The 25,741-nt window shown below is 38.4% G+C and overlaps 1 protein-coding gene across 12 annotated transcripts in view; it reads right to left on the bottom strand.

Annotated features, from left to right (window-relative positions):
* Nucleotides 1-25,741, bottom strand: part of ambra1a (autophagy/beclin-1 regulator 1a) — a 115,082-nt gene that overhangs the window by 46,508 nt on the left and 42,833 nt on the right. For all 12 annotated transcript variants that reach the window (XM_029124808.2, XM_010899376.4, XM_010899383.4 and 9 more), the window contains one exon: nucleotides 4,657-4,767. In XM_029124808.2, coding sequence (XP_028980641.2) covers nucleotides 4,657-4,767 — 111 coding nt within the window. The remainder of the gene's footprint in view (nucleotides 1-4,656; nucleotides 4,768-25,741) is intronic.

The following is a 25,741-nucleotide window of genomic DNA, read 5'->3' as shown; positions in this document are numbered from 1 at the left end:
TTTTGTCTTTTCCACATATTCAAAATGGCAAAAAAAACATTAAGGAAAAGTTAATGGATCCCAATTGTAAATATGTTCCATGAGATGAACATATCGATCTCTTTTCAAGGCACTAACTAAAACGAGGTGACAGTGGGGAGCTAGCATATGTGGAAAAACTCAATAGCACCACCGTATGGTTGATTAAAAAAATTGCTGTAATTTTTGTCCAATCATCTTTGACAACATACGGACCAAGTAGAATTACCGTTGTGCTCATAAGTTTGCATACCCTGGCAGACACTGTGAAATTTTGGCCTTCATTTTTTATATATGACTGATCATGCAAAAAAACTTCATTTAAGGATAGTGATCATATGAAGCCATTCATTATCACACAGTTGTTTGTCTCTTTTTTAAATCATAATGATAACAGAAATCACCCAAATGGTCTTGATCAAAAGTTTAAATACCCTTGAATGTTTGGCCTTGTTACAGACACAGAAAGTGACACACACAGGTGAAAATGGCAATTTAAGGTAAATTTCCCCCACCTGTGGCTTTTTAAATTGCAGTTAATGCCTGCGTATAGTCAATGAGTTCGTTAGCTCTCACGTGGATGCACTGAGTAGGCTAGATAATGAGCAATGGGGAGCAGAAAATAACTGTATTAAGACCTGTGTAACAAGGTAATGGAACTTTATAAAGTTGGAAAAGGATATAAGAAGATATCCAAATTAGTGTTGCACAATATTGGAAATAACTGACATTGAGATGTTTTATTTTTCTGCGATATATATCACGATATGAAAAAATACAGGATGTCTTCATCAGCTCACTTGAAAAGCTCTATTTGAGAATAAATAATTATTCTAGAATGATTGGGGTGATTTTGTAGGGAACTGCATCTTCATGGAAAATAAAATAAACATTTAACTGAAAATGACTTTTTACCTTTTGACTTTTTTGGGTAGTTTTATTTATTTATTAATTAATACACTGTTTAATTTACCATGGTTCTATAGTATTCATGTAATATCCTTCTATCAATTCAGGCTAAAGTCAATGATCTATGTTATGATATTAATAATGCATGTTGCTTACCCTCAAATAAAGGGGCTCATTTGTGAATGAAGAGGTGTGGTGTCTATAAGGGATCCAGGAGATTACAGGAGGCTTTATCTCAGTACTCCAACCAGGTTAAAACAGAGGTTTCTCTACAGAGTAAGTTTCATTATCACAATTGGGAATTAATGTGAATGACAAAATCTAATCAAAAAAAGTCATTTAACATTTTATTACATTACAAATTAAATTATAAACCTTTTTGAAAATGGAAACATATCTTAATTTAAACCATTTGAAAAATGAAAAAGAGCAGCTATACACCAATCCTGAGTGGTTTACAAAAACAAAATAGTGTTTATAAAACTAATAATTTGTAATAATAAAACCTAACTAATAAATACCAATGAACTTAACATGAATAACAAATAAAACAGAACCATTGTATTTCACAAACTTTTGTTTTTAAAATAAACTTTGCAATAAAATGCTAATTATTTACTTAAAAATCATACAATGTGATTTTCTGGATTTTCGTTTTAGATTCCGTCACTCAAAGTTGAAGAGTACCTATGATACAGACTTCTACATGCTTTGTAAGTGGGAAAACCTGCAAAATCTGTAGTTTATCAACTACTTGTTCTCCCCTCTTTATCTCATGAGTTTAGCACTATTTTACTTAATGATAACCCAAAATATAAGGGCATTTAATTCCATTGTTTGTTATTGTACACAAATGCAACATTTAAACAAAAAATATTGCAGATATATAGATATGAAACATTAATTCCATAGGATATCAACCCTGGCATTCAGAGCTTTGGCTATCAATCTGACAGTCTGTATCCTTCATTCTTCCCCAGCCACATCCTCTACAATAATATATGAAACTTATGACGTTTTATATTTCAGAACAGGTTGCTAGGTAATAATATGTAACAGTAATAGTACAGCAATAGCAACAGTAGTAAAATAGAATGCGCAATTGGGCATAACAAGATGCAGTCTTTGGCCAAATCACTGCAATCTGGTCCACTTGTTCAGATGCAGCCTTCACCATGTTCGTATTTACTGTTGTAACAGACTAGAAGACTCTCATCTAGGCCACAATCAGCTAAAGCTTCTCTCATCCCTGTTGCGATGTTCTCACTTGTATGATCCTCTGGGGAAAATGCAGTTTGCAAACAGCGTCTCGACAAAGTACCTGTTTTTGGGCAACATCATCCTGTCTGTAGCTGAAATATTTCCATATAATTGACAATGCATTTCTTTTTGCAACCAAATTCTCCATTTCGGTCTTTTTTGCCTGTTCCTCGCTCATCATTTCGTCACGCGCAAGCAGAGCCTGCATGTCAACCACGTGCTGCAACGAACTCTGTGTTTAAAATAATACTAATAATAAACTGTGTATCCAATAACCCATAAAGGATATATCATGCAGCCCTGACCCAAGGCCTTACAAATGCCAGTCAATACTGTTCAATCACTTATTAAGAAGTGGAAAATTCGGGGATCTCTTGAGCCACGGACAGGTAGACAAAGAAAGATTTCAGATAAACTGCCAGAAGAATTGTTCGAGATACAAAGAAAAACCCACAGGTAACCTCAGGAGAAATACAGGCTGCTCTGGAAAAAGACTGTGTTTTTTTTTCAAGGACCCCAATACGATGACTTGAACAAAAATGAGCTGCATGGTCGAGTTGCCAGAAAGAAGCCTTTACTGTGCCAATGCCACAAAAAGGCCCAGTTACAATATGCCCAACAACACCTTGACACACCTCACAGCTTCTGGCACACTGTAATTTGGAGTGACAAGACCAAAATAGAGCTTTATGATCACAACCATAAGCGCTATGTTTGGAGAGGGGTCAACAAGGCCTATAGTGAACAGAATACCTTCCCCACTGTGAAGCATGGTGGCTCACTGATGTTTTGGGTGTGTGTGATTGATTGCAAGATGAATGCAGCATGTTATCAGAAAATACTGGCAGACAATTTGCATTCTTCTGCACGAAAGCTGCGCATGGGACTTTCCAGCACGACAATGACCCATAGCACGAGGCCAAGTTGACCCACCAGTTACAGCAGAAAAAGATGAAGGTTCTGGAGTGGTCTCCTGACCTTAATATCATCAAGCCACTCTGGGGAGATCTTAAACGTGCGGTTGATGCTAGACGACCAAAGACTTTGCATGACACGGAGGCATTATACCAAGACGAATGGGCAGCAAGAATTAGGGGCCTCATAGACAACAATTATAAAAGACGGCATGCTTTCATTGATGCTAAAGGGGGAAATACACAGTATTAAGAACTAAGGGTATGCAAACGTTTGAACAGGGGTTAGTTAATTTTTTTCTTTGTTGCCATGTTTTGTTTTATGATTGTGCCATTCTGTTATGACCTACAGTTGAATGTGAATCCCATAAGAAACAAAAAACGTGCTTTACTGCTCACTCATTTTTTCTTTACAAATGGTACATATATTACCAATTCTCCAAGGGTATGCAAAACCTTTGAGCACAACTGTATAATTTCATTATCCTTGAAGTAGTTGTGTGCATATGCGCAAAACCACACCCCTGCACAAGTCTAATGGTGAATATCAGTTTTGTTTCTTACCTACTGGCCTGACTCATTAGGCGTTTGAAGGCCTTAGTTCCTTGAAAGATGCCAAATATTAAATTACGTCTATATCGGTCATTTGGTGCCATAGGAGTAGGGTTTTTAGTCTTTTCCACAAATTGTCAATGGCCGAAAAAACATAACAGAAAAGTGTAATGGATCCCAATTGCAAATATATACCATGACACTGGATGGACTAAGTGATCTCTTTTCAAAGCTCTAACTGAAACAAGGAGAGCTAGCATATGTGGAAAATCTCACCAGCGCCACCGTGAGGGTCGCATTGGCAAAAAATAACTCCTAGTGAGGAGTTAAACCCATCAATTTCAAAAAATTAAATCAACATACACCCCCAATAACATAAAAAGGAAATGATAGAGAGAAGTTAAAATAAACGTTTTAGAATTGGCGATTTTAATTAAAATTGATTCATGAATCAGTGAAAAGCCTTCATCTATAGGGTGAATATTTTGCCCTTCTTGCTGTGCTGTTAAATAACTAGAGCAAGGACACTGTTGTTTTGTTTGGTACACAGCACTGCCTCCCGCCATCACACAATTACTGTTGTTGATGCAATCCAAAAACAGAGCTTTATAAATCACAATCTGGGTCAGGTGGGTGTCATTTGAAAGCTTGTTCTATTGCCAAGATGAATAGCTAGGTTATAAAATACAGTGTAACAGAATTAGGCACCAGGTCACCTCGTTACTGTATCAAACATAGCGATCATACATTTTGACACTGTATTTTACATTAGTTAGAAATATGAACTTGTCATTTGGACTCAATGCTGTATTTATTGTAAAACACATGTCCTCTTAATTTACAGCATTAACATACAGACAAAATGTTTTTAAAAGTCTGCACAGTATTGCGTAGCTGCAGCAATATAATTTAGTGTCCAAATCTATATTTGTATATAGGTATGAGCAAAAAGAGGAGTAGATCACAATCCCACCAACTGACAACTTCAATGTTGACCACTCACAGTTGCTGATTTCAGGGAGGTCAAACTTGGTGAAGTCCCACCACTGAAGGCGGTAAGTGGTGTTGGCAATGTTGCTGGCAACTGCTGACTGACCTTCTCCAATAACTGCACCTAAAAGATAAAAACAGAAATGTAGTTTTATCTCTTTGAGCTAAAACTGTCAAAAATGAAGTGGAATTATATTACATTCATTGTTCTGGATAAACAACTTTTGGTTTAAATAATACCAATTATGCCAATTACATCTATTAATATAGACATCGTCAGTAAACATATAACAACTTTACAGTTTGGAGAGCATAAACATGAAACAAAGTTCATTTGATCTCCCCACCTTGCATGCTTAAAGAGATACTGTTAGAGGATTTAAGACAAAATCATGATAATTAAAGAAATTAAAAAAGGTGTACTAAGTATATTGGGCCCTAACATGTAGAGGGGCCCTCGAAAATTTTTGAATCTTGAATAAAGTGTCCATACACATGTAGGAATCTTAAGTCAGATTGTCTAAATATATGAAAGTGGATTTGGTCTGTTTTAGCTTTTAATCGTTCAGGAGGGACCCTTTTACAGTAAATCAATGCTAATTATAAAAATTATACATTTAAGAATCTTAAACTGGCATTGCCTAAACATATGAAAAAAGTGGTTTGGTCTTTCTAGTTTGGATGGTTCAAGAGATACTGTTTTAGCCAAAATCAAAGCAAATTACTAATTATAGTCAATAATTACTAATTCGTTTGACTTCTAAGTTGGGATAGCCTAATCATGTGAATCAAAGTTGGTTTAGTCTCTCTACCTTGAACATTTTGAAAGATGCAGTTTTACATTTAATTAAACCATATTATATCGAAATACTGTGATCTTTAAATCTCCACACAATGGGCTTCAAGTACGGGCTTATGTGTACATGAGATATATTTACATGAGATTTCAGTTTTTGATTTTCCATGACATATTAAAGCAAAAGGGTAAAAGGGATTGTGGTATATGGCAATTGGCCGTTACCGCTTGGGGTAGCCATGGCATCTTGGCCACATATCGCATATCTCGGAGGTGCTTCATTTCCACAATAACATTACAAGCAAAGAATACTTTCCAAAGCATTTGAGAGTTGGTTTCCTGGTAGCTCTTAGCATTTAGGCTCTAGAGTGAAATGAATCAAATTATAAGACTATGAAAGAAATCTCCTTAAAGGCAGGCACACCTAATAAGACTAAAGGAAAAGTTAGTCGTGCGTTGCCTTTGGCAAGCAGACCTAATTAACACAATGTTAGCCATTTAATTGGATTTAGGTTGAATGTTGTGGTGAAAGAAAAAACACAAATTCCTTAAGGTTGACGACTTTTTGCTAATCCAGCCAGTGTTCCACATAGAGATACATTTCAAGGTTGTTGAAAATACTGATTTAAATAATTGTATTCATTTAACACATTCAGGTTAAGGACAAATCAAACCTTTGTAAAGTAAGTCATACAATATAGGGGGAGCAGACTAAGTGTGGTCCCACAGCAGGCCACAGCCTGTCAGGCCAGACATTCTCATACTGAAGACCAGAAGTGAAAATGTATATATTTTTTTAAAAGCGCATTATGCTGATGCTCGTTGATGATCCAACCACAGTTTTTGACTTCCTAGAGTAGAATGACAGCAGGATGTACATTAACCTGGGGGATGATAATGGAATCCTGAACAGGTGCACTTAGTACGTCATTGCAGGACTCATGGCAAATCAAATGGGCATTGCAGGAAAAACTATAGGACACCAAGGTAATTCAATTCCAAATCAAAAGTGGGTGCTTCATTTGTACCAGAAATTACATATATTGATCACAAAGTCAAAAGTCAAGTAATGGCTGTATAATATCCACTTCACTTTCACATATATACAACTTATAATAATAATAATACTGAAGTATTGACAATTTGAAGGGAAGAATAAATATAAAACGTACAGTCGTAATAATCAAAAAATGATTATGCTGGTTCTGTTTCTCAGAAGAAAGTTCCATCAGTGCATTGTAAATGTCTACAGTAACTGCCCCAGATGCAGCCACCTTAAAAGTCCACTTCTGCTTAAGCAAATGCCCCAGTCAGTTTCTGTCACATTATCTAGCAGCCCCAGAGGCAGCTCCTATGACACACTTTCTATCAATTACATTGAATTTGCATGTCACTCCCCAAATCTAAGAGTCTAGGACACTTACAAAAAGAAACAATCTGCAACCTCAACCTTTTTTTCCCCGTAGTTCATTTAAAACTGAGATAAAGGCCTAAGGCTCGCGAGACAAAACAAGTTGTACTGACTTGACTGCAGAATTAAGCACAGGAACACTAAAGACAACTGAGACAATGGCTGTTTGTACGAAGTGTTTCATCTACTTCGAACATGTTTAAAAAGCAAAACAGATTAAAAACAGATTGAGTTGGCCATAATTAGCTACGCTTACATGACACAATTTTATCAAAAAATTACAAAAACTGCAGTGTGAGGGATTAAGTGCTTAATTTTTTTTATCTGCTGCACCATGGTAATGGGCTAAACCTCTTTCAGGGCTGCACTTTTCCTTCTTACAGGAATACATCAAGTTTGCTGAAAAACTGCACCATTCTCAAGAAAGTCAGAAAAGGTGGCCATCTGTATAATGTGACAAACTTCGATTGGTTTGCTAATATGCTGCATTTGAAAAAGTTTGCAAATGTACTATTGAGGTTTGTGGTCAACAACACAGGCACACAGAACTAAAATGGACCTCACAGAATGTATCATACACTGTCCTTTTTTTTTTAGGTCATCAACTGACCGAACATTTAAAAAAATCTGTTGAATGGAGTGTTGGAGTAGTACTGTAAAAAGACACATTTGAACAGAATTGCATCAGTTTGACAGATCCTTCATGACTTATGTCTTGTGGGGCCTTCTCAAACCTCATTGGATGAGTCATAAGTCACTGTCCTTTGACTTACTCCATTTGGTTTTAAGATGAGGAGAGAGGAATGAGTCAAGGAAATCCCATCACACAAGCTGCATACTAAGCGATCTCCTGTCTCCACACTAACGCAGACCAAGTACAGTTACATGCAGGAAGAAAAAAAAAGTCTGCAATGAATATCAATTACTTTCAAATGAAAAAAAGCATCCATGAAAAAAAGGCCCATTGCAAATTAAATTGAAACAGGTTAAATCTGTGAGATGATCTTTCCATGGTGCTCTATTCACCAGATTTTATTGTGTATGAAAAACGAATTAGCCATCATCTTACAGAATGTCCTAGCATCATTGTCTGAAATGCCAGAATGATCTTATCCATGAAGGATGATTGGTAGATTGTGCAAAATAGAGATAATTACTTTTACTTAGAGGAAGTTATTGCTAAAGATACCATCTGTATTGCATTGCCTGTACTTGACACAGTGAAAGGGCGGTCGATTGTTTCATTATGGATTTCACATTAACTATACACCAAAAATATGTTGCATTATCTAACATCCCCTACACTTTTCATGAGAAAAGTGACATTTGAAAGGAGAAATCTCTAAATAAATGAGCCGTTCTTTAAACTTTCAGTTTCATAATTTTGGTTTGATGATTCATTTTTGGGAAAGCACACTTCTCATTATAGAAGGTGGCAAAAACTGAGACTACTGTATGTAGATCAGCAAGTCGGTTTTTAACCAAAAGAAGCCAAGCGTGTTACTCCAAACATTCTACCATTTTCATTTTGTGCTAGTATGTGATGCATATTAATCCCCAGCTGCATCCTTCTCTACTCCCCCTGGTCTAACAGTCCAGACTGAAAACTAGTGACACGTTTACACAGTTCACCCTCACAAAATGTAGAAGTCGGGTTGAGAGGTCACATTCTGAGTAGTCATCTAATGGTCATAACCGCTTGGGAGTACAACCTGACATGGAACCGTGGATGGCAGAAGACAGTAATTGTCTCCCTTGGGAACTCGGTTCATAATAATATGACATGGTGGATTCATACTCCGAACATTGAAGCACCATAAGCCAATTAAAACGGTCAAAGTATTTTAACATTACAGAACTTTGGTGTTGTGATAACTTGGCACAGCAAATTCATATGCTCTATGCACATTTGTTTGCTGGAACGCACGTGAGATTCACAGAATCAGCAAAGCGTGTGAAAAAAAATGATTCAGTACAGCAACAGCAGCAGATCATTCGGTGCAAGTGTACTAGGCAGTCCAATAAAGATGAATTCTGTTTAAACAACTCTTTTTACGGACTCAAGAATCCTCATTACCAGGCTCAATTATTCACAACCAAACTTCTGATACAGTTCTCTAGCTTAGCACAGGGTAGGATGGTCAGAGATGCCTTGTTGCACTCTAGCAACTCCTGGTGACAGGTTGGGCATGTGCAAGCTCAATCATGGTTATCATACCAAGGAGGTAATGGTTCTCATCCAAGAACATTGGTCACGGTTGACTGAACAGTGTGATTAGAAGCCCAACAGCTAAGCAGGATGTGCTTCGGGGGTCTCAGTCTTCAATTCTACAGACTGCTGAACTGTTGCAACGAGGCAAGGCCATGCCCGTGAACTAGATTACGTCAATTGGAAGAATATGAAAGTTATTTGTGGTATAATAACTCAAAACGTCTGGATGAGCAAAATATTTGTTTCTGGTCAAACAAAAAGACTCATTAGGCAAAGTCTTTGGTAACTTCAATGTTATGACAGCATATTGTAGTCAGACGACTTTAGCTATCCCATGAGTGTTTGCGAGTTGTCAGACCGATCAGTGCAGACAGCCACCTACTTCTGATGATACACAATGAGGAGTGACTATATCACAATTAGCATAGTCACACACTAAACACACTCAAAGGGGTAGACTGATACAGATCTGTAACAAACTAAGTCCCCTTTCAGATTCTGAAATTTTACATAATCGTCATTGAATGATTTCAAATCTTTGTTCAACACCCAATATTTAAAAAAAACTTTATTTTTCTCCCAACCATTTAGAGGCTGATATAGGATTGCAATTAATTATAAGGAAAAACAGAAATCTACCAGACATTAGTAAGGTACAATTTAAAGTCCCAAGAAAACAAATAATGTATCATTTATTTAATACAGTTATGAACCCAGTAAAACAGTAAATCCCCCACATGAAGTGCCAAAACATCTACAGTGGGGAAAACAAGTATTTGATAACCTGCAAAATCGTCAGTGTTTCCTACTTACAAAGCATGTAGAGGTCTGTAATTTTTATCATAGGTACACTTTAACTGTGAGAGACGAAATCGAAAACAAAAATCCAGAAAATCACATTGTATGATTTTTTTGGATCTCATTTGGGAATTGAAATAATATTATGACCATGGGGTTAAATGACACTGTCATATTTAATTTTAGACTATTTTCATCCATATCAGATGAACCATTTAGAAATAACAGCACATTCTGTACAAATGACCTGGTAGACCAAGGAAGACCTCTACAGGTCTTTTTCAACATAATGAGGAAAAAAACTAAAAGAACTGTCTGACAGATCTGTAACACTCGCCAGGAGGTAGGCATCAATGTGTCAGCCAATATCATTTGCAGAAGACTTCACACACCAAATTACAGAGGGTGAATTGCAAGGTGCCAAAATCACTAGATTAGATGGGCCCCAAAACAGGATTGGTGAATACAAAAAGGGCCAGCTGAGTTCTGGAGAAAAGGCATTGTGGACAGATGAATATTAATATGGAATAAATCTAGCATTTGGTGGTGTCAGTGGGTAATAGACTTCAACCAGTCATCAAATGCAAATGATTTGCAACAAACTAAATATGAATTTTTACCTTTATTTATACGGGGAAATCAAGACCTAGATTGAGACAGTTGAGCCCTGTATTACAGCAATAAAAACAAACTGCCTTACAGGTGCCAGATTTTCTTACTTAAGGTGACTCTGCTAAACATTCCCAAGATGATGGGCTACTAGGCAAAACTAGGTTTCCCTAGCGCTCAATAAGCTTGTGGTAGATCTAGAAATAGCCATTCCTCCGTGCATGTTTTGGAACTGCTGTTTGTCCACTCAGTGTTTGAGGTGAGATAGTTTGGAGGACAACTTAATATACAACATCAACCCTCTTCATGTCAGGGAATCCCAGCCATCCAAAGTGTACAAAAGACACTGATGTGTGTAAATGGTTGCACCAGTAATAATATGCAAAGCTGCATGACAGACTGAATCTAGAGGTTTCAATACTCTATATGCAACAATAGCAATTTCATCAGTAATAGTTGGAGGAGTTACTGTTCTGTTCTTTAAAGAAAAAATCAAAAATTAATTTCTCACTCAAATTATTTTCTATGAAACAGGCCTGTCAGCAATGGAAGTGAAAACACTAGTGAAATACGATGTTAATTTGTACCCTACAATAGGTTGGACCATGTACTGTATAATGGCTGTAATTTCTTCACTGTTCACAGTATAGTCATGTAAATACCCTCAAATTAAAGCTGACTGCACCTTAACCTAACCAATCTCTCATTTCAAATCCAGAGTCAGAGCAACACAACTTGTACAGTATGTCTGCCATAACAAATTGAATATTGAGTGGTGAGTTCACTCAGGTTTGTTTCCTTTATTAAGAAAACATATGAAGAAAACATCTGGAAACATTTGATGCACACCTCAAAGTAGTGACTGCATGTTAAAGCATGGGTGGTTTAACATGCAGTCACACAGTACATCATGCAGTCACACAGTACATCATGCAGTCACACAGTACATCATGCAGTCACACAGTACATCATGCAGTTACACAGTACATCATGCAGTCACACAGTACATCATGCAGTCACACAGTACATCATGCAGTCACACAGTACATCATGCAGTCACACAGTACATCATGCAGTCACACAGTACATCATGCAGTCACACAGTACATCATGCAGTCACACAGTACATCATGCAGTCACACAGTACATCATGCAGTCACACAGTACATCATGCAGTCACACAGTACATCATGCAGTCACACAGTACAGCGATTAGGAGTAGCTATATTAGCATAACATTTCCCTGATCAAATTGTGTAATGCAAACCCTATTACATAAGCATTCTAGAATTCTGAGAAATATTAGTACAACAATAACAATAAAAAAACCCACAAATGGTTTATTCCACACCATTAGCACAGTAAGATCAAATAAGTAAGTAAGTCAAAATAAAGACAGGCGTTTTCCCACATCAGTCAAACATTTGTCTGCTGGTGTTGTTTGCAGAGGGAGGCGTTCAGAGAAATCCCCAAAGGGATTTTCATTCCCAGCTGGGGACTGAATGGCTGCTACTGCCGAGATTTGGTTGACATTGTCAGGTCTACAAGATCTGAAATGTCCTGTTCCTGGCATCTAATGTCCCAGAGGGTTAAACCCAGTAAAACCGCTTCTTATTGCACATTTTGTTCCGCATGTGAAAATGCTACTTTCTACTGCAAGTTTGCCTGCTAGATTCCTATTTATTTTTCAGGATAAAGCTAGTGTGTTTACTGCCAAGTTACAAAATGATCAGTAGGTACTATAAGCTATCGAGTGCAAGGGCAACTGTTTAGTACAAGGAAAGAAAATAGGCCTTAAAATTCATGTAAAATAAACACAAGGGGTCCATCACCATGTGAAAAACATCATGCAGAGCTGCAGCAGTACAGATGCATGGAAAGCGGTGCCATGTACTTCGAGGCGTGACAACTGCCCACTGGATGAGTAGGCAGTAATCACCATCTTATCAAAGTCACATGTAATTACATTGGATTTGGCTGCTGTGGGTACGTCAGCGGTGCACTGAGGCGTGCCTGATGTAATGTGGCGAGAGGAAAGAAAATAGACAAGAAAGTGGTAATGCTCAAGATGACTGGTTAAAAATACTTTGCATAATGTTTAGGACTGATAACCGGATTCAAATAAACACTCCAAGTGAAACAAGGGAATAGTCATGCCAGGCCTGATACAAGAGCGCAGCTAAGCTCATTTGCCACACTAACAAATAACGTAAGGAAAACAACATGAGGGGGCATTAAAGAAACAAAATCAGACTGACAATTAGTCTGTGAGTGTGTTTTTGAGTAAGGGTGTCGATGAGTCAAAAAGAATAGCCTAATTACAAAAAAAATCTGGTCTATACCCTGTTTTCATGCTCTGTGAAGTACATAGAGGCTATAACAGACCTTTAAATGGATGAGGCACAGCAGCTTGCAAAGACAAGCTTCTGAGCATGCCCAAGTATACAATTTGAGGATACCCTAAACAGAAGAAAGATTAATGAATTATGCAGTTGCCATAAAAACTGAACAGGGAACAACTGGCAGATGAGCTGTCCAACCAGAACTAGTGTTAAAACCGTTGGACCCCGGCCACCGTTGGACTGAGTCAGGATTACTTTGTTTTGCCTATCAACCAACCATTAATCTGAGAGGAAAATTATCATCTGTCACCCACCTAATTGCCAGTGTGCTTTTCTACCAAGTGGAAGTGTGCCTAAAGCAAAGCAGAGTAATGATCAACGTTGTTCCCAAAAGGTTCATCTATAGAGGGATTTCTGAGGAACTGTTTACCTTTTGAAGGAGTAGGGTAGCATGTGCAACTGAAATGCTGGGATAGCAGCAATGAGGTTCCCGAGGTAGACGTGTATGGAACAATTGAAAATGCATGCACAGAGGCAGTTCTAAATGTGTAATGAAGGACATTTTAACCCTCTGAGTACTACGCTTAAAATTTTTGGGTGTCTCTACTTTTATATTTTGGCTTATAAACAATATGTAATGTGAATCGATCATTGTGTATTTGGCATCAAATTATTCCAAATTACCTCAGCTAATATAAGCTTGCATGTTAATGTTCTTATAAGGTAGTGTTTTAGGGAAAAATGCACAATTAAGTAAATAATTTCATAAGCAAAATCAGATTTTTTATATATATCATTGAATTCTGACCATAACACACCCATATGGAGTGATACTCCCAATACAAATGTTCTGTGCAAACACAATGCACATTTGTGTAAGAAAAGGCTTCACAATGAATGTGAACAGAAAAATGAAATAATTTGCCTTTTGTCCAACATGTTTTTGACACAATTTTTCATTGAAATCAACCACCCCGGTACCTCAACCCAAAAACATTCCAAAAACACTTTTCAAACCCTTTTTTTTACACAAATATGCATTGTATCACAATAAAAGTGAACAGAACAATTAAATAATAATTCACCTTATGTGCATACAGGACAATATGATTATGACACCCATAATTATTTTCTATATGATTGAATTCAGACCACACACAGCCACACAGATCTCCCATTCCAAAGACGCAAAGCAGACTATCTATAATGATCACATTTGTATTACATTATTTCATGATAAATAGGTTATTAGATGTTACTTACCAGATTGTACTTGCGTTAGCATTAGCCTGTTGTTAGCATTCGTCCTTTGTTGTCTGGTAACTCAGCTATCCAATGTTTGATAACCATAACGGACTATGGCTACATTTAGTAAAAGTGTTTTTACGTTTTGCCATTTTATACTAATAATAATACTTATAAAACTGTTGAAAACACAAATCCTTTCTTTGTCTTTTCAACAAGTTAGCGTTACGCAAGGACACAATGCTAAAACGTTCGCTAATGCTAAGTTAGCATGCTAGCTAAGCTGACATACTGCTACAACCTCTTCTACAGTCAGAATGAGCAAATGAAGAAAACAAAACTTATGTCCCACCCAGCAACCTTATGATTGGATCAAATACGCAACAGATACATTCCCCAGATTGGGTAAAATAAACTATTCTGCATGGCAACAGCCTTCCATTGGATGCTGTCACTCAACAGCCCATCCATTGGTCAGGTGCACAAGGTTTTGGTTTCATTTGGACAGGATGACAACAACAAGGAAATATGCCAAGTAAACACAAAGCGCATCTGCGTTTTCATCGGACTCTCGTTGAAACAGTAAAGTAAACAGAATCTCTCTATTACAAACCGTTTTGAAAATATGTAATACTATGTAATTGTTATGCAAATACGCCCCGGGCGTGGGCGCTACCGCCTAATCCGTCCTCAGAGGGTTAAGGTGCAAGTCGGCATGTGCAAATGAAATACAGGAATAGCAGCAATGACACATACCTGTAGATAACTGAAACTTCCTTATCAAACTTTGTAGGCAGTGCCAGAGTCTAGTAGTACAAACGGTGGATATGGTTAGTGATAAGTCACAGAGTTCAGCAGGGTTACAGTAGATGGAAAGAAACTGTTCCTGAGCCTGCTGTTGCGAGAACCGAGAGACCTGTACTGCCTGCCTGATGGGAGGAGGGCAAACAGTTTCTGGCATGGATGTGAAGGGTCCCTGGTGATGCCTGGCGCAGACATCACTTGCGCTGGAGGTCTACGATGGCTGGAAGCTGGGCAAGAGTGATGTGCTGGGGCCTTCCGGTCAGCTACGGAGCAACCACCAAACCACTCTGTGGCGCAGTCAGTCAGAATGCTCTCGATTGTGCTAAGAACGCTCTCGATTGTGCTAAGAACGCTCTCGATTGTGCTAAGAACGCTCTCGATTGTGCTAAGAACGCTCTCGATTGTGCTAAGAACGCTCTCGATTGTGCTAAGAACGCTCTCGATTGTGCTAAGAACGCTCTCGATTGTGCTAAGAACGCTCTTGATTGTGCTAAGAACGCTCTCGATTTTGCTTAGAACGCTCTCGATTGTGCTAAGAACGCTCTCGATTGTGCTAAGAACGCTCTCGATTGTGCTAGGAACGCTCTCGATTGTGCTAGGAACGCTCTCGATTGTGCTAGGAACGCTCTCGATTGTGCATATAAGAACATACAGCCATCTGCCAGTACCTAAATTTCATCAAGAATCTGTGGAATGGCTTGAAAAGTGCAGTCCATAAGATTTCACTATGCAATTTTACAATTCTGCAAGAAAGAATGAGCAAATATTGCACAGTCCAGGTGTGCAAAGTTACTGTAGTTGAGATGGCTGTAACTGAAGCCAGTATCAACTCAGGGGGGTGTTCACTTATCCAAATAGGGTATTTGACGGTTTACATTTTTTTCCCACTTGAGACATTTTGGGTTACTGTGTATAAATAAAGGAAAAACTCAGGCTTGTGTGTTTTCATTGCATTCCGTAAGCAAACAAAAGTGAACATTTTAAAAGTAGGTGGTTACTTGACTATAGCCACTGTGCATTCATCCCCGCGGTCATCAAACCTGCATTGCAAGAGCCATGAACTTTGTAACTGGACTTCAAAGCATGGTTTTTATTCAAAGTAATGTCACAGCACCTGCTGTAGAGTTGCTAAAGACAACTCGTGAATTGGAGAGTAGAAAAATTATCAAAAAAGTATCAGTGTGATCAAAGACTTAGGAAATTCGTTGCAGTCAATCTGATTAACTATAGCTCTAAAAATAGTTCTGAAAGATTTATGAACAGATTTTTTTTTACATCTTTGAGGAATCCTACAATTAACTATTGTCAAATTCTTATGGAAAACTTGAGTTAAGCAGTACTCAGCTGGCGGTAATCCACTAACCATAAACTGGGATGTTGTGTGTTTACATTACTCTATACTGCTGAAAGGCATCTACCAAAATTACATTTAGGCCTAGTCCACACAGTGGCAGACTGAAGGGCAGGAGCAACTTTTTTTTTTAGAGGGCAACACCTCCATGTGGTGGGGCACCAGTGTGCAGACATTTGTGATGCATTCATGATGAACCAATTCCAAACCCTGGTTAAGATTAAAATTGTTTCAATATGTGACTCCGATATTTCACACATGCATGCACGCACACACATGCACAATGTCACTGAGAATGAGCAGTACAGTTGAAGCCTACATACTCTTAGGCTGTGTATGTAGGCTAAGTCAGTGAATAAACATTTCTCGACCACTCCACAGATTTCATGTTAAACTATAGTTTGGCAAGTCAGTTTGGACATCTAATTTGTGCATGACACAAGTAATATTTCCAACAATTGTTTAAAGATATCACAATTCCAGTGGGTCAGAAGTTTACATACACTATGTTGACTGTGCCATAGTCTAACTGACATAATTTGAGTCAATTGGAGTCAATTGTACCTGTGGATGTAGGGCTCCTACAAAGGGCTCCTTTGCTTGACATCATGAGAAAATCAAAATAAATCAGCCAAGACCTTAGAAACTTAATGGCAGACCTCCATAAGGCTGGTTCATCCTTGGGAGCAATTTCCAAATGCCTGAAGGTATCACGTTCATCTGTACAAACAATAGTACGCAAGTATTAAAAACATGGGACCACGCCGCCGTCATAAGGAAGGAGATGCGTTCTGTCTCCTAGAGACGTATTTTGGTGCGAAAAGTACAAATCAATCCCAGAAGAACAGCAAAGGATTTTGTGAAGATGCTGGAGGAAACAGGTACAAAAGTATCTATATCCACAGTAAAACAAGTCCTGTATCGAAATAACATGAAAGGCCGCTCAGCAAGGAAGAAGAGACTGCTCCAAAACCGCCAGAAAAAAGGCAGACTATGGATTGCAACTGCACATGGGGACAAAGATTGTACTTTTTGGAGAAATGTCCTCTGGTTTGATGTAAGAAAAATTTAACTGTTTGTCCATAACGACCATCATTATGTTTGATGGAAAAAGGGGGAGGCTTGCAGGCCTAAGATCACCATCCCAACCGTGAAGCACAGGGTGGCAGCATCATGCTCTGGGGGTGCTTTGCCGCAGGAGGGACTAATGCACTTCACAAAATAGATGGCATCATAAATAAGGAAAATTATGTGGATATAATGAAGCAACATATCAAGAAATCAGTCAGGAAGTTAAAGCTTGGTCACAAATTGGTCTTTCAAATGGACAATGACCCCAAGCATACTTCCAAAGGAAAACAAAGTATTGGAGTGGCCAGCACAAAGCCCAGACCAGTATCTTTTCAAACTGAAAAAGCATGTGCGAGCAAGGAGGCCTAGAAACCTGACTAGCCTATATTACCCCAAAAGGCATGCACAGATGCGTTCTTTGAAAATCCACCAGAAATAGCAATATAAAACCATAAACAGTTTTAGTTTAGGCTTACCAGGGCTCAACGTAAAATATTTTGGAAACTTACTGGACCGAAAAACATTAACTGCTGACTCAAAAGTTGTCATTCATCAGTGTTACAAGATAGAACTAAATATTTTTGTTACTTAACATGATTAATCATTTAGGAAATATATTCTGGATATATAAAATATTTGTATATTTCTTTCATAACATTTCTAATTATAAAAATAAAAGACCTGACTCGGTTACACCAGTTGTCAGGAGGAATAGGCCAAAAATCACCCAATTTATTGTGGGAAGCTTGCAGAAGGCTACCCAAGAGGTTTGACCCAAGTTAAACCATTTAAAGGCAATGCTACCAAATACTAATTGAGTTTATGTAGACTTCTGACCCACTGGGAATGGGATGAAATAAAATAAGCTGAAATAAATCACTATTATTATTCTGACATTTCTCAATCTTAAAATAGTAATCCTAACTGAGCTAAGAAAGGGAATTTTTACTAGGATTAAATGTCAGGAGAAAAACTGAGTTTAAATGTATTTGGCTAAGGTATATATAAACTCCCGACTTCAACTGTGTATTGAGGAGCATAGTCAGAGAAGAGAGATAGTCAGGGTGATGGAGTAGATAAAAGTTAGATATTACTACACGTTCTGTTTGATCTGAGTTGGATCAAGTCCACCAGTTAGCATAGAAATGGCTAAGAAAGCTACCTAGCAAGGCATCCTCTACCATAGTATAACATGGTACTGTATCCAGCTTAAAAACCTAAAACCAAGCAGTCTACACACATTAGTAATGCATCTTAAGTAAGCTGCAATCTTTCCGTTGGTTTAAATGGAACACGTATTGCTATGTAACCAACCTTACACACTGTAGTGGGATGTGAAGGTTACAGCTCAGACTGCACTAAACCCACTCACACCTGAATATTCTAAAGCGGGCGTGGCTGTGTGTGTGTGAGGATGGTACCAAAATATAACGGGGTACTCCAATCAAGAGATAATTCCACCACATTTCCACTCTCTTTTGGAACCGATAAACTCATCCAGACATTTTGTACAGTTTTCTTCTAAATATACGTTTAACTTCTCCACGCTAACATTTTAACTTCTACATGCTAATGATTAAAAACATATTTTTATTGGCTCCAAACAGAAATTAAATTGAGGGAGAATCATGCTGCCACTAAACTTTTTTAAAAGGATATATAAAAACAGGGGGCACCACATTTGTGGGGCACAGGGGGCATCATAAATCGCTTTGATTATGACATGATTCGAACACAGGACCTGTTGTTTGGCAGTCTGCATCTCTAACCACTAAGCTATTTAACAAGTGGCATTCTGATAGTCAGTCACTCAGTAGGAGACGTTCGCTCTGCATACACGATCCAGCAAAAAATCACAGGGATGATTACAGGCCTAGGTTTAAAATTACTTTTTTCATTGATCTTTAAACTATTTCTGTTTTAAAATATACTGTTTCTGTTTTTAATCCAGCAAGGAGGTATAAAAGCGTTTTGCTCGTTTTCTGATTATTTGGTTATCTACATGGTGTCAAATATGACCATGTCTTTTAAAATTGAGATTTTATTTAGGAAAAAGAACATACATTGGAGATTATTCATAAAAAAAAAAAAGATTAACCGATTGATTGGTTGTTTTCAATGCCGACCGTCGATTATGGAAAAGCCTTAACATTTGCGACACTAGTATGGATAGCACCAGACCAGGTCTCTTGTCTCTATTTATCAGTGTCCCTCCCCAGCTCCTTCCAAAAGATCCTTCCTTAAGATAGTTCATTTGGTACCCAATTATTGACCCAACGGATTCTACTTACCTACTTTATTTTTAATCCTTTCAACAAGGGGTTCATTTATTTATTTCTGTTAAAAAAAATCTACTAAGTGCATGATTTCCTCTAAATCAACATGTGGAATCAGTAAATATAAACCTGTATATAAACCAGTAAATATAAAAGACTTGTTCTAATAAAGATTTCATGGTGAACGCTAGAACAATCAATAATTGCACAAGGATTGTAGTTTTACCTGGATGGTTAGTTTGCTGGCTAAAATGACAGTAATACATGTATAACCTGATCGTTTACTCTCAATTGACTATTGTAGTAAATGAGGGCTATTATTTTAGATCATGTTATGTTACACATGGTTAAATAAAATAGTACCTACTCATTAACATAATGGACAGGCATCTCTCTACACCAAACATGATGCCACTAACCCTTAGTCCAGTGTCTCCCAACCTTTTTCAGTTACTGTACCCCCAAAATGTTTTTGCACTGCTTTCAGTACCCCTGAAGTACCCCCTCATGTTAATTTCACTAGTAAGTCTATGGTGTCATGAGTGTTTTCAAGTACCCCCTGTGGAGAGGCCAAGTACCCCCAGGGGTCCTAGTACCCCTGGTTGGGAACCGCTTAGTCCAATACTATTTCATGAGAGAAGTAGGAAGGAGTTATTTTTCAGTAATAGGAAAGCTGCCATCAGCTGTCTGCCACTTCTCAAAGGAAAGTATTACAAAATCCAAATGCGTATCCCCTGACAATTTTCCAAGACAGGTATTTAAGTACTGCCTATGGCCATAACGGTGGGGGAAGCACTGGTGTTTTCCTAACAAAGACAGTGACACATCTCATCCTGAATTATCGTAATACATTTACCTCTCCCCTAAGACCTAACTGCAGGAGAAAGGTCTACAAGTAATGGCCATTGGCTATTATCCCTAGCAACCATAACATTTAAAAAATATTACATTATACCCCCATCTGTATAATACACCATAGCCTTTAAACTCAGGCTTTATTGAATTCTGATGAAAATGCGAGAATACAGTACATTATTATACAGTCCAAAGATTTCCCAGGTATTTGAAGGTTATTTTTTAGGGCAAAAGTTATTCCTTAAGATTTGTGATTATGTGTGAACTGTTATAATGCAGGCGGTCTGCAGATTTCATTCAAATAGGTACACCTCTTGGGATGATACAGCACAGCAAAAAATATGTTGCCCGTCAGGCGATGTAGAAATTAGCCAAAAAAGCTGAAAACTGCCTGAATTAAATCCCAATGTATTGAGCTTAAACGCTGACAGCTGGAAACTGCCACTTTCCTGTGGCGACTGCACAGAACAGCCATTCAGTGGTGACAGAGAACCTGGCAGCAGACGGTGGTGCCGTCAGCATCAGCTCAGCCTTTAGGCTAGCAACAGCCCGATCTGTTGTCTCATCCGAGAAAAGAAAATTGAGATATTCTAACAGTGCTATTGTTCCGTTACATAATCCTCCCCGATTGTGGTCGGAACATCATTATCACACTAACCGTCGCGAAAACTTCAAATGTGTACAACCGGCCCGACAGAAAGAGTCAGCAGAACCCAAGAGCATTAACACCAGCACAATGCAAATGTTAATGCAAAAAAAAGGAAGGCATTAAGCATGCAAAAGGCATCCATAGAAAAGTTACCCAAATGGGAATAGGAAAAAATAGCCTGAGAGTGCGTGTGAGCGTGTTGGGGGGGTTACAATCAGCTATGCTGGAGATCTTTGCTCAACACTATGGCAATCCAATCCACTTTTATGAGAGGGGGCTCAAGAGTTAAGCTACACCTATTAATACAGGCATGGAGCAAGCAGGCTCTCCCCCACTAAAACCACTATATTTGTCTGTCTGAGAGAATGAAACGCCTCTGTGAGAGATCCCACTGCCAGAAATAAAAGGTCACCACCCTTCCATCTACAAAGACACACTACTGCATTAGGATATCCCCCATTATATATTGTAATGCAGGCACTCATGCACACAGGAACCAATGCTTTGAGCCATTTATAGCGACAAGCCTTTGTTTATTACATTAGCCATTGTCAGCGCACCTAAATATGAAATGGACGCAATTCACAAAAGGTACATTAGGTATGAAAATTTTAAAAGGTTTGGCTTGCTCTCGGCTGAGGCAAACTTAGATCTGAGCCTGTTTGGCTTTGGGGGAATACGCTGTGCATACACTCACACATTTCTGGAAGGCTAACACAGCGGGCATTGCATATTCAACAGCTCTCCCAAAAAACAAAATACATGGAGACGACTGGCAGGCCTTGCTTGGGTTTGACAGAGCCTGAGCCAACTGGGTGACAGTGTGTTTAGAGGGTTGCCGTAAAGGTGAGGGGGACAACCAAAAAAATAAGCTATCCAATTTCACAGCAAAAGAAAATAACTTAAGCAGAAAACCTATTAAAGCGGTGAACAGGAACAGATGATAGAAATTAGGAGAAGGTAAACAACAGTACACAGTTGTCTGTTTGGGGCTTGTGGTGTTCTAGTGATTGTTTCAAGTCGACAAAGGACTTCAAACACATTCCCGTAACTTCCCTTGTAAAGTAAAAACCCGATTCCACATAAGTTGGGACACTGTACAATTGTGAATAAAAACAGAATGCAATGATGTGGAAGTTTCAAATTTCAATATTTTATTCAGAATACAATATCAAATATGACATATCAAATGTTTAAACTGAGAAAATGTATCACTAAGGGAAAAATAAGTTGACTTTAAATTTCATGGCATCAACACATCTCAAAAAAGTTGGGACAAGGCCATGTTTACCACTGTGTGGCATCCCCTCTTCTTTTTATAACAGACTGCAAACGTCTGGGGACTGAGGAGATAAGTTGCTCATGTTCATGAATAGGAATGTCATCCCATTCTTGTCTAAAACAGGCTTCTAGTTGCTCCACTGTCTTAGGTCTTCTTTGTCGCACATTCCTCTTTATGATGCGCCAAATGTTTTCTATGGGTGAAAGATCTGGAGTGCAGGCTGGCCATTTCAGTATCTGGATCCTTCTTCTATGCAGCCATGACATTGTAATTGATGCAGTATGTGGTCTGGCATTGTCATGTTGGAAAATGCAAGGTCTTCCCTGAAAGAGAGGACGTCTGGATGGGAGCATATGTTGTTCTAGAACTTGGATATAACTGTCAGCATTGATGGTGCCTTTCCAGATGTGTAGGCTGCCCATGCCACACGCACTCATACAACCCCATACCATCAGAGATGCAGGCTTCTGAACTGAGCGCTGATAACAACTTGGGTTGTCCTTGTCCTCTTTAGTCCGGATGACATGGCGTCCCAGTTTTCCAAAATGAACTTCAAATTTTGATTTGTCTGACCACAGAACACTTTTCCACTTTGCCACTGTCCATTTTAAATGATCTTTGGCCCAGAGGAAACGCCTGCGCTTCTGGATCCTGTTTAGATACGGCTTCTTTTTTGACCTATAGTGTTTTAGCCGGCAACGGCGAATGGCACAGTGGATTGTGTCCACCGACAATGTTTTCTGGAAGTATTCCTGAGCCCATGTTGTGATTTCCATTACAGTATCATTCCTGTATGTGATGCAGTGCCGTCTGAGGGCCAGAAGATCACGGGCATCCAGTATGGTTTCCCGGCCTTGACCCTTACGCACAGAGATTGTTCCAGATTCTCTCAATCTTTGGATTATATTATGCACTGTAGATGATAACTTCAAACTCTTTGCAATTTTTCTCTGAGAAACTCCTTTCTGATATTGCTCCACAATTTTTCGCCGCAGCATTGGGGGAATTGGTGATCCTCTGCCCATCTTGACTTCTGAGAGACACTGCTACTCTGAGAGGCTTTTTATACCCAATCATGTTGCCATTTGACATAATAAGTTGCAAATTGGTTCTCCAGCTGTTCCTTATCTGTACATTTAACTTTTCCCGGCCTCTTATTGCTACCTGTCCCAACTTTTATGGAATGTGTAGCTCTCATGAAATCCAAAATGAGCGAATATTTGGCATGACATTACAAAATGTCTCACTTTCAACATTCGATATGTTATCTATATTCTATTGTGAATTAAATATAAGTTTGAGATTTGTAAATTATTCCATTCCTTATTAACTCACAATTTGTAGTGTCCCAACTTTTTTGGAATTGTGTTTGTAAATAGAACGAAAAGAACATGCTGTATTTAGCAGAGGTGGGGGACTCGAGTCACATGACTTGACTCGAGTCTGACTCGAGTCACAATTTTCAGGACTTGTGACTTGCTTGATTAAAGTATGAAAATGACTTGACTTGACTTTGACTTGAGAACAAGTTACTTGAGACTTGACTTGACTTGAAGTGGAAGACTCGACAATGACTTGAACTTATAATAAACAAACAGCAATAAAATGATTTTATATGTTGTGACATCAGCACCACTAATCAGCGTATGTGCCTTCAACGCTGCACAATTCAAACCGCGCCAAACATGGTAGACAGTAACGTTAGTCGAGCTCCACAAATAGTATCGTTTGGATACAAGGACTTTGAACTGGACCGTGTAAATATTTTTTATTTTTTTGCCAGATGCAAAATATGCAACAACGTCAAATTTCATTCGTTATTTTAACCACAAGGAAAGGTAAGAAAGTAATCTCTTTATATTCAGTTTCGCTAAGATCTATAATTAATCTTTTGTTTGTGATCATTTGGCCTTGGTTGCATATTATATATATATTTTTTCTTGTTAGAAATGTGACCATTATCATTACTGAATACGTCTGGTAAATAGATGTAAGGGAATTTGACTATAAACGTGGCATAGCCTGTATTGTTGATGGGCATCTTAAAATGAGCGGGCATGTATATTATTACACGTAGGCTATAATGTCTGTATTAAATGTGGGCATTTTCAAGTGTTTGTGGACTGCGTGTGGAAACTAAAAAGCATTGTGCTTACACCATAACAGTTAACTTTACTGCATGAAAGGCTAACATGGAGGCGGCGATGTGATTACTAGCACCTAAACATTTCGAAGTGTTTTTTTTTAAAGAATAATTACAGCGTAATTACATATTAGGCAGTTTTTCAGTCACAATAATTAGTTTATAAGGTTGTTATTATTAGCCCTTATTACATGGATTGGCTGAATTCCAGTGCAGAATGCGTGTTATTTCTTGATAACAGACCGTTGCCATGAAAAACATGGACGCAGCAGGATTCTAACCAGAGACGGAACGGACTATTTTCTTTAGAGGAAGCAATACAATCAATAAATTCCTTTTGAAATCAATATTTTGTGTCAAATTATAGATTTATTAGGTAGGTAGCCATGTAATAAGCGGGATAAGGTATAGCGAGGCGGTTGTTATAGCGAATACAACCCCTTCAGGCTGATTCAAGATCCCTCCGCATCGTCCACCCAAAAAAATGTACCGCGGAGGAGAAAAATATTTGATTTTGAAATCGAGCTTCGCACCGAGCGCACGTCAGAAACAGAGGACAGTGTGTGTGTGTGTGTGTGTTCATCTCATTAGTACTGTGACTTGACTTGAAACTTATAAGGACTCGACTTGACTTGCTTAGGGTGAACCCTTGACTTGACTTGACTTGCTTGATTTATCTGAACTGTGACTTGAGACTTGACTCGAGACTTGATGGTTAAGACTTGAGACTTGCTTGGACTTGACCATGTGTGACTTGTCCCCATCTCTGGTATTTAGTTTCCGTGTAGCTCATTTTGTAAGAGCGCGTCACTTGCAATGCAAGAGTTGTGGGTTCGATTCCCAAGGGGTCCAGAACAAATGTATGCACTCACTACTATGAGTTGCTCTGCATAATGACTTAAATGATAATGAGTTAGAAGTGTACAACGCAGATGTCAAACCTCAAGTACCTGTTGTCAGTATTGGAACTGCTTCTGCAAATTCCAATGTACACTGATCAGCCATAACATTATGACGACTGACAGGTGAAGTGAATAACACTGATAATCTCGTTATGATGGCACGTGTCAGTGGGTGGGATATATTAGGCAGCAAGTGAACATTCTGTACACAAAGTTGATGTGTTAGAAGCAGGAAAAATGGGCAAGTGTAAGGATCTGAGTGACATTGACAAGGGCCAAATTGTGATGGCTTGATGACTTGGTCAGAGCATCTCCAAAACTGGTGCCCTTGTGTGGTGTTCTGGTCTGTAGT

This window comes from Esox lucius, chromosome 2 (genome assembly GCF_011004845.1).
Source record: "Esox lucius isolate fEsoLuc1 chromosome 2, fEsoLuc1.pri, whole genome shotgun sequence".
In the NCBI taxonomy this organism is placed as follows: Eukaryota; Metazoa; Chordata; class Actinopteri; order Esociformes; family Esocidae; genus Esox; species Esox lucius.
The sequence above is the reverse complement of the archived record's forward strand: the minus strand, read 5'-3'. Positions and strand labels throughout refer to the sequence as shown.